Source organism: Mauremys reevesii, linkage group 3 (assembly GCF_016161935.1).
Source record: "Mauremys reevesii isolate NIE-2019 linkage group 3, ASM1616193v1, whole genome shotgun sequence".
In the NCBI taxonomy this organism is placed as follows: domain Eukaryota; kingdom Metazoa; phylum Chordata; order Testudines; family Geoemydidae; genus Mauremys; species Mauremys reevesii.
The window spans coordinates 5,455,924-5,471,160 of record NC_052625.1 but is presented as its reverse complement, the minus strand read 5'-3'; the positions used below and the strand labels follow the sequence as shown (position 1 = coordinate 5,471,160).

The following is a 15,237-nucleotide window of genomic DNA, read 5'->3' as shown; positions in this document are numbered from 1 at the left end:
TTTATGGTTAATTTGATAAATATATCCCATAATATGGTAGAATAATTTCCTCTATTAAGATGCATATACATTTATACGTAAATATCACTGAAAACTAACTGTGACTTATTCAGGGGTGGTTTAGACAATACTTAGTCCTGCCTCAGTGCAGGGGACTGGACCAGATGGCCTACTGAGGTCCCTTCCAGTCCTACATTTCTATGATTCTATTAATAAAAGACCATATCATACAAGGCATAGAGTAGGATCATGTTACTAGAGTTAGCTGCTGTGGAAACTTTAACTCTAAATTTCCTAGATTACATGGGTGTTAAAAACATATCAGTGAAAATGTTGCATCAATACAGGGGGAGGGGGGCGTTAGGGAGGTTTGTTTTATTTTTGTATTTGCAATTAATAGTCTTAGTTTTTTAAAAAGGAAAGATGACCTAGATGTCAAAAGAACTTAAAGGTTCTTGATACATTGGTCAGGACTTATACCAATTTTTCACCCTACTTGGTTTCTCAGGCCGAAGCACTGCCACGCAGGAGGCAATGAATTCATTTGCAGAGGCTCTCTCTCTGGAACTTGTGGCCCCACAGCTGATTTTTGTGGGGAAGGAATTGGCAATCAATCCTCAGGCACATGCAGCTGCTTGCACTGTTTGGAAGACTGCATACAGTTTTGTTTTTCCCAACAAATCAGGTTCATGTTGAGCAGTGGTCAGATAAATCCAGCATGTAATAATTTTTGAGCTGTGCACTGGTTCACATAATATTTTCAGTTATTTATGCAATAAATATGGCCACAACTTGAATATCAACTTGCAAAGAAGGTGGGAAGGGTGATATTGATGGCAGCATTATCAGGAGGTAGTAAATATTTTGACCAGCATGTCAATAACATAAGAAGTGGGGAGGAGGGTTAATCTCTTACCCCCACCATCATTGTCTTTGCCTGAATTGGGTAAAGAAACTGCAGCAGAGCATTACATAGTGTTCCCCCCATGCTCGAGCCAAGCGGGCAGTCCCCATGATGCTTTTAGACTACACCCACTTAAGAGCAGCGGTCCAAACCAGAGTTTCAAACTACAGTCATCAATCTGATATTGCATTGCACTTCTAACAGTATCACCAGTTTCAATCATCAATTATTTCTGCTGTTTATTCAAAAGTAACATGAAAACTGAAAAAAACCTGTTAGAATTCTGACATCGACAAATATATATATATACACACATATATACACACCCACACACACGTATACATAGTCTTTATCTGTTGCTTTATGTAATCTTCATTATAGTATTTCCATAAATGAGTGATACAGCCTTATAGTATTAGAAGATGCAGAATATTCAAAATACTTGCTATTAACAGCTACAGTTTTATTCCAATTTCTATATCATCAATGGGATCCACAAACTTAAAATTTCAGTTGTTATCCTTTCTAAACATTTATATTAATTAGAAATGAAAAGTTCTTAGGACCTTGTCAACTATTAGAACTTGGATCAGAGTCTATCAATTTTGCCTTACGTGTTGGGCTTCATTTTCTTTCTTCATATATCCCTTCTTGTCTTGAATGGATTTGGAATCCGAACTATTTAAATTCTGTGAACTCTCAGTCTTTTTATCTGCATAATCAAAATTTTAAAAAGTGAACAAATGAGACAAGAAATACAGATAGTTAAGGAAATGGAGTCTGTGGGCTAATTCTAAAATGATTAAAAACAGCACTAAATATGTGCATCTTTTTCATCTTTCTAATATTTACAGAGAAGTGATTGAATATGACATTCTCATATGATAGTGTAGGATTGTTGCAGAATCATTTATATTGTGAAAGCATTCAATTATGTGGATAATTCCCTCATAAATAGTGTAAAAAACTGCAGTTATGAGAATACAACTAAAATCTTTAGCTGTGGTGTGTGAAATGTAAATGCAGTGCTAGATACTGGAAATGACAAGTTACACACCAATCACAGATATTTTCAGTGGCTTTCATTGTGAGACAAGTCCTGTTTTAACAAAGGTGATATTCTACACTTCCAAATGACAACTGCCTAAAGTCAAATTGATTTTTACAACTTAATTAAAAATGAGACACTTGTCAAAGAGAATTTAGTGCTTGTGAAAAGTGTTGGAACAACAGAGCTGGAAAATGAAGTTCTATTTCCCACAGAACAAATACAGCACATAGAATGGCCACTCAAGATTCCCAACACATTTCCACTAATGTGACCGGTCTGCTGATATTTCCCTTCTGGGGAACAGCAGGTAAAATATTATCAGGCTACGTGCTAATGGCAAATCAATGATACAATGAAATCAAATATTTCACTAAATTGCTCGGTGTCCATTTATGAGGTCCTTCAATAAGGCAGATAAGAAATTTTGCTTGACTGTTCCCTACACTTCTCAGATGAATGGCAGGCAAATGGATGTAGCCAAGAGTATAGTCAGCATCACAGCAGATAAACCCTGTAGGAAACATCTCTAAAACTATATAGGTAAATTATTAGCCGATTATAGCTGTCTTTCAATCATTGGTAATGTACTCAAAGCCCTGGTCTCCACTATAGAGTTACTTTGGTATAACTACGTTGCTCAGGGGTGTGAATAATCCGCCAACCTAACCACCAGTGTAGACAGCCCTATGTCGGCAGGGACCTAGCCGACGCAGTGTTTTAAGTGTAGACCTGCCATAGTATAAAGCGCCTGTAACTAACTCACATGGAAGGTTGCAACATATTCTCCTATAAACAAAACATTATAAACAGGAAATTTTTATGAATGCTCTTGTCCACAATGGGGAAGAGTGAGAGTTAACTGAAGCTATTTTGAAAACTGGTCAGCTCATTAAGTTTACCACCTGCACATAATTAATGTTACCACTGTATTCCTCTACAATGGGGAGTATGTGCAAAAAGAATTACTTATGAGTGGGAAGGGTTAATGTTTTATTGGTGACCACTCTAAGCTTACAGCTATATTGGAAAATTAGGACTTGCAGTTCATCAATGGTTGCACAAGGAATGGAAACTGTAGTATTCTAATGTGTTCACCAGGTCATCTAACCCTGTTAAGAGTTCAAATTAATTAACACTACCACGTACTCCAGTATAGAAAAATACAATCGTAGCACTACTTTTTTTGTAAGAGATAAATTACATTTTAATTATGATCACTAAAGCAGAACTTGTTTTTAAAGCATGATGGTAAAAATAAATGGCTCTTACCTACACTACAGCATCCAGTGATGCTGAATTAGGAGCTGCACTGGTAAATTAAGTCCTAATTTTTCTAATGTAGTCAAAGACTAAGGTTAAATATGTTTTCCTTGACCATTTTTAATGCACTTTCAAAGGGTTAAAACTAACTTTTTAAGTGAGATACTTATACTATTGAAAATCCTCAATGCGTGGGAGGATGGAGATATTCAGAGGTATTATTTTAGGAGCATGCTTGTGTTACATTTAAATTTGTTATTTAAAAAACAGGGTTTGGAACACTGAACAACAGAATTTATTAAACTATAGCTTAAATGATCAGACATTATGGCATAAATATAAATTCATACAATAGCAATGGGACATTTTCCCTTCTAATTCACAAATGTAGTTTAATGAGATTCAAAGGCAGCTTAATACTGTAAAGCTACTGTATGTCACAAAATGTACCTTGAAAAAAATCAGAACTAAATTGGTCTGTAACGTCTGAAGTGCTACTGCTTCGAGTTAGTTGTTGGTCCTGGTCTGCAAAGAGGCCACTAGACTCTGCTCCTGTTGTATTTTCTGATTGCTGAGCTTCTTCAACTTCTGCAGATTTCAATTAAAATAAAATGTGTTACAAGGATTCTAAAATTCTATGCACATTTACTACACATTTACTAACATAGCAAAGTCAGGTGAAAAGATGAACAAGCTAAATATTTAGAACACAGAAGTTATGAGAATGAAATGAAAAATTTCAATTTTAGTTACCAAATTCTCTCCACAACTGAAAAGAAATTCATTAAAAAATGTATTCCAGCAGCAGGACTAGGAAGAGGTTCAGAGATGGGAAACTTAAATTATTAGAGTCATAGAGTGGGTGTTGAGGGCCAGGGGAGGAGGGGGAGATGTCACATGGAGAGAGATTAAAAAGACTAAGACTGTTTAGTCTAGAAAGAAAAAGGGTGAGAGAAGATATACAAATTAATGAACAATATAGAGAAGACTAATTTAGTGTTCCCATTTACTTTTCCCATAATAAAGGAAAAAGAGGAAACTTTAAAAGTCAACAAATTCAAAATGGATAAAAAGAATATATATATGTTTAATAAACACCTCGCATAACTATCCAATGGGACTCACTTCTAAGGGATTTGATTCAGAAAAACAGATTAGTAAGTCTCAAGCAGTATTAGACATTCATAACAATAACTGTAAAATCTAGGGGCAGAACATTCTCCCCATTCCTACTCACTCTCTCATAGCCTATTCACCGAGTTATGCCTTCCTCAATCATCCAGCATTCACCGCTGTCACCGACTGGACACTGAACTAAACAGATCATAGGTTTGTTCCTATATTGCAACTTAGACTTAGGTGCCTCCTTACACATACAGGAGGGGATCACCTTTCCTGCATTCCTTAGAATGTGCACAGAAAGCTGGATCCTTCCCTAGGGACCTTATGAGATTTGTAAGTTGGGAGAAGAATAGGAGATATAAGGAGCAGCACACTGAGGAGGGAGAGGGGCGTCCCTGCCCTTCCATAAGAGCAATACCTGCACACCTTAGGAGGTTCACAGGAGGTCCACTCTGCAGGTATTAGCAAAATTATGCCCCTCCCCCTTCCCTAAACTCCCTACATGCTGGTGGTATAAGGAATGTGAGGTTCTGTTATTAGCCTTATGAGATAGGTGGGCAGAGCTTAAAAATATCCAATGTGAGCCATAGATTTCTTTTCAGTGGCCAACCAATTCTTCCTAACCTGAGAAAACTTGTTCTTTCTTGATGAGCAAAATCTGAATCATTAGTCACCTGACAGGCCTAATAAGATTGTCAGTCTTTGGACAGTTGTATTTAGGCTCATCAGGGGGCTGATGACTTTGAGGGCCATGAAAATCTGCCAAACCTAATAAAACCATCCTCGCCCACCGGAATCGTTAAGAGATCCCGATTAACCTATTAAGGCTTATGAAGGGTTGGACCCCTCTATAAGTCTACTAAGGCATGTTGGAAAATCCTCAGCAAGTGTCCCAAGGCTATTAGCAGGGTTAGTTAAGTATGAGCAATATTATCTGCTGTGGTGGGGACTGGATAAGGTTTTTAGCATGTTAAAAAATTTAAGTTACCTATTTGTTATTTATTTAACTGCCTCAACGATAACATTAATTTGGTTCAGGTTTATATTGCCAGGAAATTTGTTTTGCATTACCAATTTCAGAAAGTCTGTTCAATATATATTGAATATACAAAAAGAAAAAAGTTTAGAGATTTAAAGCATTTTTAAAAATTATGTAAATCATAACTTTAACACACTCTCTCTCATCCTTCTCTTTTTATAAGACAGCAAAACCTCCTGCTTGACAGTTTCTTAGATGATATCAAACATGCTTGATTGGAAAAATGTAGACTCAGTTTTAAGTGTTAGTTCTTTGGTTTAGGTGTTAAAATCTGATCATGTTTCTTCATAAGATAGAACAGGACAAGGACACGAAGGTGGAGAAAGAAAAGGATAGCAAACAGCAAAATTCAACGTCTGTCTCTGTCTACAGCTGTAATTCATTTGCTGGAAAAGTAACATGAGTAGCACACAACCTTATTAGCCTCTTCAGGATCTGGTAAACAACTACCAGAATTGGACTACGGTATCACTTTTTCTTGCCTCTCTGGACACAGCAAAAGATTGAATAGTTTGACTTGTCCTGGCAGGTTAAGCTGAACTCTCATTAGACTGAAGTCAAACAGATAAAGAGGAGAGAGAAATATGAGGAGTCAAGTGGGGAAAAAGGGAAAACAACACACAAGCAAAGGAGTGACAGCAGGAACCTTAGGTTTGTATCTCAGGAGTTAGTTAGAACACAATTGTGGAGATGATTCTTTTTGAATAGTCAGAATTTCTCCCAGGATCAAGAAATAGAAGACCTAAGAGTTTGATGGTAAAGTCATGGGTCCTAACATATGGTAGTGGTGGTAGTTACAGGCCTGGCAGTGATGCTTGTTAATGCTCCCTGCCATGCCGAAGCTAACAGCCAGCTCCTTCCTAGAAAATATCCCAACGGGATAGCAAACATATCCTATCAAAACTGACTCATCAGAACAAGTATCCAATGATTCACATATGCATACTTCCTCTCCTCTTAAAAACATTTTGGTCTCTTGCCAAGGCAATTCCTTGGGAGCCCTGAAAACCCTACTCAGAATCTTAGTTCAGACAAATACAGATTACGCCATTGATTCCAAGCTCTGGTTTCTTCAAACAAGCATATAAGGTACACTGAACTTTCCATAAGCTTTCAACTCACTGAGGGACAATTTAAGACCATCCCTGAGAATTCAACACAACTCTTCTCCACTCCCCCTACCCTTCCCTACTCCTCCACTATGCCTTTCAAACCTTTGTCTGTTGGTGCCTTTGTTCTGCTGCCCCCTCCATGCCTACCTCTTGCACATCTTCTAAAGTCTATATGAAATGAACACCAAAGGCAGTCTGCAGAAGGGAGCAGTGGGGCTAGCAGGGGATTGTGGTGGGGACCAGCAATAAAGGAAGACATTCCCCTCGCCACACACTCTGTTGACCACCCAACCTTTGAGTGTGTTAATTTATAAAAGGGGGGGCGGGATAGCTCAGCGGTTTGAGCATTGGCTTGCTAAACCCAGGTTTGTGAGTTCGATCCTTGAGGGAGCCATCTGGGGCAAAAATCAATACTTGGTCCCACTAGCAAAGGCAGAGGGCTGGACTCAATGACCTTTCAAGGTCTCTTCCAGTTCTATGAGATGATATATCTCCATATATTATTTTTTTTAAATATATTATTAATTGCCTGATTCACTTCAATTTTAATGGAAATATCCTAAATTTCACATTAATAAAACTCTATTAGTTGCTTTACATGTCAAGGCCTCTCAAAAGCGAGAACTTACATTTATATTTAAAATAAAGCTTAGGTTTAATGAGTCTATTTTTAGTTCAATGGAATGGTCAAGCTTGTATCTTTCAACAACAGAAGTTCATCTAATACAAGATATTACCCAACCCAGCCAGTCTATATAATCAATGGGAAGGCAATTAAATTCAGATCCTTTGTAACTAAATTAAAATGTAAGACATACCTAAATAAACTGTAGGTCAAGATAAATCCTTAATGTTTAAGTGTATAAAATAGAATAGTTTGTGGGGCTCCAAACATCTGAACAAAAACAGAAAATGATACTGTCTAAGCCTTGTAAATCATTTTTTGGTAATAAGAAGCATAGATAGAAATTATTTTGTTTCTGAAATCAGGATCCCCAGGAATATGTCTTTAGAGGCAAACATTTACAATTAGCATTAATTTGTGTGACTTCATTGTTAGATTGACAGTGAATGGGATTTATTGTCAAAAAGCCATGGCTGGCTGGATTTTTCCAGCATGATTTGTTTTGAAGGCCCAATCATTCAAATAGCTTTAGGAATATTTTCCCTGAAACTACTCGAAAAAAGAAATATTTAAAAATGTTTTATTCTCCTCTTCCTCAAAATGGTGCCCTATTTTGACAGTAAGTACAGTTCCAGTGACCCAAAAATAAAAATCACTAGAATTATTTAAATATCAGTATTACCATCCAAACAAAATTTGATAGTGAACATGAGATAACCTTATGATTAAAGAGGAAATATCTCCCAAGGACTACAAAATGCTGCTTTAACAACAGAAGTTGTTACTGATTAATTGTAAGATAAGGGGGGAGAGAGAGAGAGAGAGAGAGAGAGAGTGTGCAACGTAAACCATACTAATGCACTGTACTGTAGAATAATTAAAGAGAGAGAAAAAGCCAGCAACAGCAGTTTAAAAAATATAAAGAACATTTAGATACAAGACGGCTTAAAGTACAGTACCTGAAAGTCTGTGAGAGCAAGAAGTGTAAGAGATACCAGGTAAGAGAGAGCTCACAGTGTGAAGCAGAAGAGGTACACTTTTAGTGGCTGGCAAAGCCTCATAAAGATGAACACAGTTGCTGATAGACTGGCTTCGCTTAGCTTCCAGGGAAAAATAAAGTAATAATTATGTCAGAAGAACAATAAAATATAGGGATTTTTCTAAGGATATTCTTTAAGTGTCATGGCAAAATAAATGCAACACACATCTGAAACAGTTCCTTAATGTAAATATTCAGAAATCCTACATAAAAATGAATTCCCATACAATAAAGGTTCAAATGTGTTGAAATAAAATTGCCACATAATAAATGTGCAATAATCAGCATGGGTTTTTTTATTTACAAGACTGTGAAATATTACAATACCATATCTTACCATAAATCCATTTGGTCAATTAACATACTGGTTACCTTACTAAATCTTACTCAGTAACTCTGTAAAATTATGATGTGCCACCAGTCTAACCTATCCCAAATCTTTAATACTTAGGAATATTAGAAAACAGAAGAGAAATATATCCAACAATGTGTGCATCTCAAAACTAAATGAATGGGAAATTTCTTCCCTGATAATTTCTTTTCTGTTATCGGTCTCTCACAATTCAGAGATGTATGGGCTCCTCTCTGCAGTTCTGGAGGCGGTTCAACATTGTAATACAGTCTGTGCGGGCCATGCCCCTTCTCTGGCTTGCCACCAGACAATTCATTCCAATATTGTGCACAAACTCTGAGAATATAACTTGCAACAACCACTTCAAAGACAACCAGTAAACTATGTATAGCAGCCCACAAACTGTAAATATAAAAATTAAATTTTGTCCCTTGGCTAAGGAGCCATGTGGGAAAGGTAGGAATGTGGAAGATGCTGCTAGCAGAAAGGAAATCATCTATTAAGAAATTTCCCATTTTGCAGCCCCAGCGTTTCCACAATTCTGAGGCGTATGGGAAGTAGCAACCAGTGAACAGAAATAGACTGAGATAGGGAAAGTTTCCCCCTGAAATTAAGTATCAAACTGGCAAGCTGTTTGTGGACCAATGCATGCAACACATTCCTTCTGAAGGAAGCCTCTGCAGAGGATAGCATGTCCACATTCTAGTGTATAACAAAGGTGTTAACAGAGGACCTTGTTGCTGCCCTGCAGATTTCCTCAGTGGAAGCAAAAAAAATTTCTGTTCATGATGCCATCAAAGACCTTGTGGCGTACACCTTGATTCCATCAGGAAAAGGTTCATATGATGCATTGTATGCCTCTGTGATGCACAATTTGATCATCCAAAGTCCATTTTTAGTACTTCTGGTGGAAGGAGACAAAGAGCCTGACCTCCTTGTTAATTTGATGCTCATGAAGTATATTGTTAGCGCTCTAGGAGCATCTAGATTATGCCATAGCCTAAGTTGTAGGTCAGGGGGAGAAAGATGGGAGGACAATTTTCTGCAATGCATCGAAAGAGGAGTTCACCTTTGGTAAAAAAAAGCATCTAGATTCTGGTATCACAGCGGTCATACTGCACATTCTTGTGTGCCTCAGAATCATGTACAAAGTCTGTCCCCACTTTGATTTTATTTAAATTTATACACAAAATTAAAAGGGGCATCCATTCAAGGCTCCAGGTGCCCCTGCCATAAATTACAAAAACATTAAACTGCCCACAGAACACCTTCAGCACTAGAATCTCAACCTTATGCCAGCACTCCTTACTGGGTCTGCTGGGTTAGAAAATCCTCCAATTCCAGGAGAATTTTTCCTTGTCTGACAGCCATGGTGCAGAGGCACAGACTCTATCAATTTTGGGGGGCTGCTTGCCATCCAGATCCACCCCAGGTCTGCCCCCCTCCACCCTTTCTCTCAAAGCTCCACCCCACCTCTTCCCACTCCGCCTCTGTTCTGGCCCTTCCTCCGAGCGTACCCTGCCCTTGTACCCTACTTCCCCTTGGTGTGCCACTGAACAGCTGATCGTGGCAGGCGAGAGGTGCTGGGTGGGAGGGGGAAGAGCTAATCAGCGGGGCCACTGGTGGGTGGTGAGCACCCATTATTTTTTTCCAGTGGGTGCTCCAACCACAGAGCACCCACGGAGTCGGCACCTATGCCGTGGTGACATTCAGAACTATCCTTCCTCCTCCACAACTGTATCTATGCATATAGGAACACTCCCCCAACTCCATGAAGCTCTTGCAACTAACCTACAGTGCGGCTGAACAGTAGAAAATTATACTAATGATTTTGTTTAAAGTTTTGGCAATTGAGGCTTCAACTTCCAACTGCCCATTATAATGCACTGCAGCATTAACCTCCAGCCTGCTCCTGGACAGTTCAAATATATTAAGTCCATTATTCCTTTAAGGGACCTTACATGGAGTTACCCAGTCACATTAACTTGATAAAACAGCAAAACAAATTTACTAACTGAGTACAAGTAATGCGACATAAGAGTCAGAAATGGTCACAAGAAAAATAAAGATAAAATGCTTTCTAGTGCCTAACTATATTAGATTTAAAACAAAGTTGCTCACCACACGTCTCCAACAGCATTACTGACTAAATATTTCAGGTCAGGACTGAACCCCCATAGTCCAACAGCTGCTTCTTTTGTCTTCTAAGGTGCAAAGAGTGAGGTGGAAAGGGAGGGAGGGAGAGGGGTCTTGAGGTGTTTACCCCTTCTTTTTATAGTGTCAGTCCCTCTTTGAAAAGCATTTCCAGCTAAGAACCAAGAGACAGGGAATCTGGTGGAGGAAGGAGACCTCATGCTGTTTCTTTGCTAAGATGAAGATCTCTTTGTCCCTGTTCCCTTCCTTGCCAAAGGATGGCCATTTGATAGGTGGTAGCCCATCAGCTTTGTTGACACCTGGATGGAGCACCAGCTTGCCTTTTGTCTTTGAGAAACTGTTTTAGCCACTCCTGAGACTTATCTGGGAAATGCACTTCAGCCATGATTTCAGATTATGTTAATAAATTTACATATAATGTTGCTACATGCATTTTACCACGATATTACTGATCAGCAAGTTATGAATTTTCAAAAGACACCTCACAAGGCATGCCCTATACAAAGATTATTACATCAGGTGCAGGGTGTGAATCCAGGGGTACAATTCCACCACATTTTCCCCCTTATAAAACTGCGGTACGGTTAGCCAAGAAAAAATATTTTGCACATGGCTACAAGAATTCAATCAGAATGTGAACCTCAGACATCTCACACTCAAAGCAAGATTCATACCCTTAGAAAACAAACCACTTGCTTGCCATCAAATAGTCTTTCCTTACCCAGTACAGTATCTACCATTCGTGAAGGCAAAGATTTTTTAAAATTTTTATTATTGAGTTCCCTGCAAACCACTAACCGGCTTCCACTCCTGGGAGAGTCGTGGGGTGTTTTCACTGACAGTGTCTCAGAGTTTAATGCCAGAAGGGACCATTAGATCATGTAGTCTGATCTCCTGTGTATCACAGGCAGTGGTGAGCTGGAGCCGGTTCGCACCGGTTCGCAGGAACCGGTTGTTAAATTTCGAAACCTTTTTAGAACCGATTGTTCCAGGACAACTGGTTCTAAAAAAGCTTTTAAATTTAACAAAAGCACGGGCAGCTGCCCACCCCGCCCGCAGCTCACGTCCCCTTTCTCCCCTGAACTCTCCGCCCTCCTTCTCCTCCCCCTTCCCTGTTTCCCGCGAATCAGATGTTCGCGGGAAGCCTGAAACCAGCAGCAGGCAGGTAATCTGGGGCTGGGGGGCACGAGGAGGGCTCCAGGGAGGTGCGGCGTGGCCCTGGCCAGCTCCCCTTGGCCCATGCTGAGCGCCCCAGCCCGGTCCCAGCCAAGTACCCCCATCTCTGGCCCCAGTAGCTCCGGCCCGGCTCGGGCCTGGCAGCACCTGTCCTGGCTGAGTGGCGCAGCTCCCGGACCCAGCCTGGGGAGTCTCGGGTCCCACGCCTCCCGGTCGAGCGGACCCAGCCCCAGGCAGTGCGGTAAGGGGGCAGGCAGCAGGGAGGGGGTGTTGGAAGAGGGCAGGGGAGTTCGGTGGGTGGTGGTGGGGTGGATAGGGGTCGGGGCGGTGAGAGGGCAGGGAACAGGGGGATTGAATGGGGGCAAGGGTCCCGGAGGGGCAGTCAGGAAGGAGCAGGGGTTGGATGAGGTGGTGGGGGGCATTCAGGGACAGAGAGAATGGGTGGTTGGATGGGGCAGGAGTCCCAGGGGGCCATCAGGAATGAGAGGAGGGGTTGGATGGGGCAGTCGGGGGCAGGCGGGACTGCGAAGGGGGGTGGATGGGTCAGGGGTCCCAGGGGGGGCGTCAAGGAACATGGGGGGTTGGATGGGGCACGACCCCCTCATGGGGTGAGGAGGAGGGAAACCTGTTAATATTTTGGCAGCTCATCATTGATCACAGGCCATTAATTTTCACCCAGTTACCCAATAACTTGCATTTGGCTAAAGCAGTCTTTGTTCCTGAAAAGCTGAACCTCTTGAACTTTGCTCAATGATTTGGGGAGGGGCAGAGGGAGATGGGTGCAGTACTGAAGGAATCAAAAGATTACAGCCTCAATGCTCCAGTGACTCCTCAGCTGAGGAGAGGAAGAGCACAATTAGAAGCTGAAATGAAGTCACTACTGCACAAAAATGAATAAAAGGAAATGTTACTCACCTGTGCAGTAACTGGATTTCTTCAAGATGTGTCCCTCTGTGTGCACTGCACTCTAGGTGTGCATGTGCCTCTTGAGCCCCCAGTTGGAGATTTCTAGCTAGCAGTCCCTGTTCAGCGCACACTCTCACTCTGTCCCTCCTCGTGGCAGACACCAAGCTTATATAGGGGTGCATGGGTGAACTACACTCAGTTCTACTCTGTCATCATCTACTCTTTTTCTACTCTGTCATCATCTAAAGAATGACTGAAGCAGAGAGAAAGGAGGGCAGGTAATGAAGAACCCACACACCTCAAAGAACTACAGTTACTGCACAGGTTGAGTAACATTTCCTTTCTTCTTTGAATAGCGGCTCTGAGACTTCTGAGCAATATCCCCAGAAGGAGGAGAAGGCAGCGGGGGCGGGGGGGAGGGCAGGAGAGGTGGGTAGGGGGGAGGGGGTTTGCCTTTGGAACGGGACCTAGAATTGAAAATAGTACCACAGAGCCGAGTGCCACATCATATTTGATGGCATGGAGTGGGATGTAATGCTCTGAAAACATATGGATTGAAGATCAGGTAGCAACTCTACATATCTCTATTGTGGGGAAAGAGATCATGCAGACCCTTAATAAATCTGGATGATACCCGGTGACCAAAAATGGAGAATCCCTCCATCAGGGGATGGAAGGCTGATACGGCAGCCAGATGAACCTTGACTGAGCTGATGAATAATCTGGATGTCTTCAGATCCAGCAAGTAATCCATGATGAAGGAAAGGGGAACCAACTCAGACCAGAGGTAGCAACCGCACCAGTGAACGAATCTCTTCTGTTTCTGCAGGTAAGCAGTGAAGGTAGCTGTCATTCTGCTGTGTAACAACAGCTGCTGCACCTCTCTGGAGCAGGAAACCTCTATTTATGAGAATCTTCAGGAGTCAGGCTCTGAGATGTAGAACCACCAGGTTGGAGTGAATCGCGTGAACCACATCCTGAGACAGGAGATGGGGAACTGCTGGGAGCTTGATCAGTGGTTGTACTCGGAGCTAAAGCATGTAATGGTACCAAGGTTGTCTCACTCAGGTAGGTACTATGAAAATAACTCTGGCCTTGGCCTGCCTGATCCTGTTCACCAACCTTGGAATTAGGGGCATCAGAGAAAAGGCATAAAACAGACTCCTCTTCCATGGAACAAAGAGGGTGTCCCCCAAGGAGCAAGGACCCAGACCTCCCCTTAAACAGAAGAGAGAATACTCCCTGTTCTTGGAGTTGGCATAAAGATCAATCTCTGGCTGTCCCCATCTCCAGAATATGTCCTGGAGGACTTGCAGGTCCAGCTCCCATTTGTAGTTATGGATGCCTGTAAAGTAGCTGCTGAAATCTGGATGTGGTCTCTTGATCTGGCTCAGAGGGCAACTGCAGGAAACGTTCCATTGCCAACAAGTCTGAGCCTTATCTCCCTGTTCTTCCTAGCCCTGGACTTAAGGACTAATCAAAAGGAGCACTTCTGGGAGATATGGGACTCTTCCAGACAATGGAGCCGCTTGGAGTCTCTGTTGCTCACTGGCATAGCCTCCCAAAAGGTGAGGCAACATTTGAAGCCTGACAAACCAGGCACACCCCCTAAGAGAAGACAAGTCTCCCTGAGGAAGAGAAAACAGTCCTCTCACCTAAACTAAATATACTAACACTAACACCACCACTAAACTAACTTTAATAGAAAAAGTAAAGAGAAAGGCCAAGTATGCTCTAGGCAAACACACTAGTGCTGGGTCTCAGGCCGAGGCTGTAGAGAAAGAACTGAGGGTTGTTCTTCCACACACTCCTCTCTAGCCTCAGAGTCTGCCACGAGGAGGCATAGGGCACATGAGCAGGATGAACAGGCACAACTAGCTAGAAATCGCCAATCAAGGGCTTGAGAGGCGCATGTGCGCCTGGAATGGAGCACTAATAGGGACACTACTTGAAGAAGAAATTGAAGTTATAACAAAGTGGTTAGGAGAAATTGAATCACCAACTTGTTTCTATGATGAGAGACTGAATTTCTGGTGATCTGACCTGGAGGGCAGGGCCTAGTCCTGGACAGGGCCGGCTCCAGGCACCAGCTGACCAAGCACGTGCTTGGGGCAGCACCTTGGGGCGGGGTGGCACTCGGTTTTTTTTTTCTTTTTTGGTTTGGCCGGGTGGCGCTGGAGGGTTTTTTGTTTGTTTCAGCCAGGCGGTGCTCGGGGGGGGGGCGAGGGGCTTCGGCAGCGCGGCGCTCCGGGGGGGGCCCGTTGCGGCGGGGCGGCACTCATGGGGGGTTGTTACGGTGGGGTTGCGCTTGCGGGGTGTGTGTGTTATGGCGGGTTGGCGCTCTTTTTTTTGTTTGGGGCGGCAAAAAAGTTAGAGCCGGCCCTGGTCCTAGAGCCTCCAGCAACAATACTGGACTGTCTCCAAATTCAACAATAAGATACCCATTTGTTATGAATGAGGAGAGAAGCTGTGCAGTGGAATATCCCTTACTCAAAAG

At 42.0% G+C, this 15,237-nt stretch overlaps 1 protein-coding gene across 7 annotated transcripts in view; it reads right to left on the bottom strand.

Moving 5' to 3' along the window:
* The window catches only part of RALGAPA2 (Ral GTPase activating protein catalytic subunit alpha 2), a 288,164-nt gene that overhangs the window by 185,465 nt on the left and 87,462 nt on the right, over window positions 1-15,237 (bottom strand). For all 7 annotated transcript variants that reach the window (XM_039528550.1, XM_039528554.1, XM_039528553.1 and 4 more), the window contains 2 exons: window positions 3,666-3,803; window positions 1,519-1,616 (listed from right to left, as the gene is read on the bottom strand). In XM_039528550.1, coding sequence (XP_039384484.1) covers window positions 1,519-1,616; window positions 3,666-3,803 — 236 coding nt within the window. The remainder of the gene's footprint in view (window positions 1-1,518; window positions 1,617-3,665; window positions 3,804-15,237) is intronic.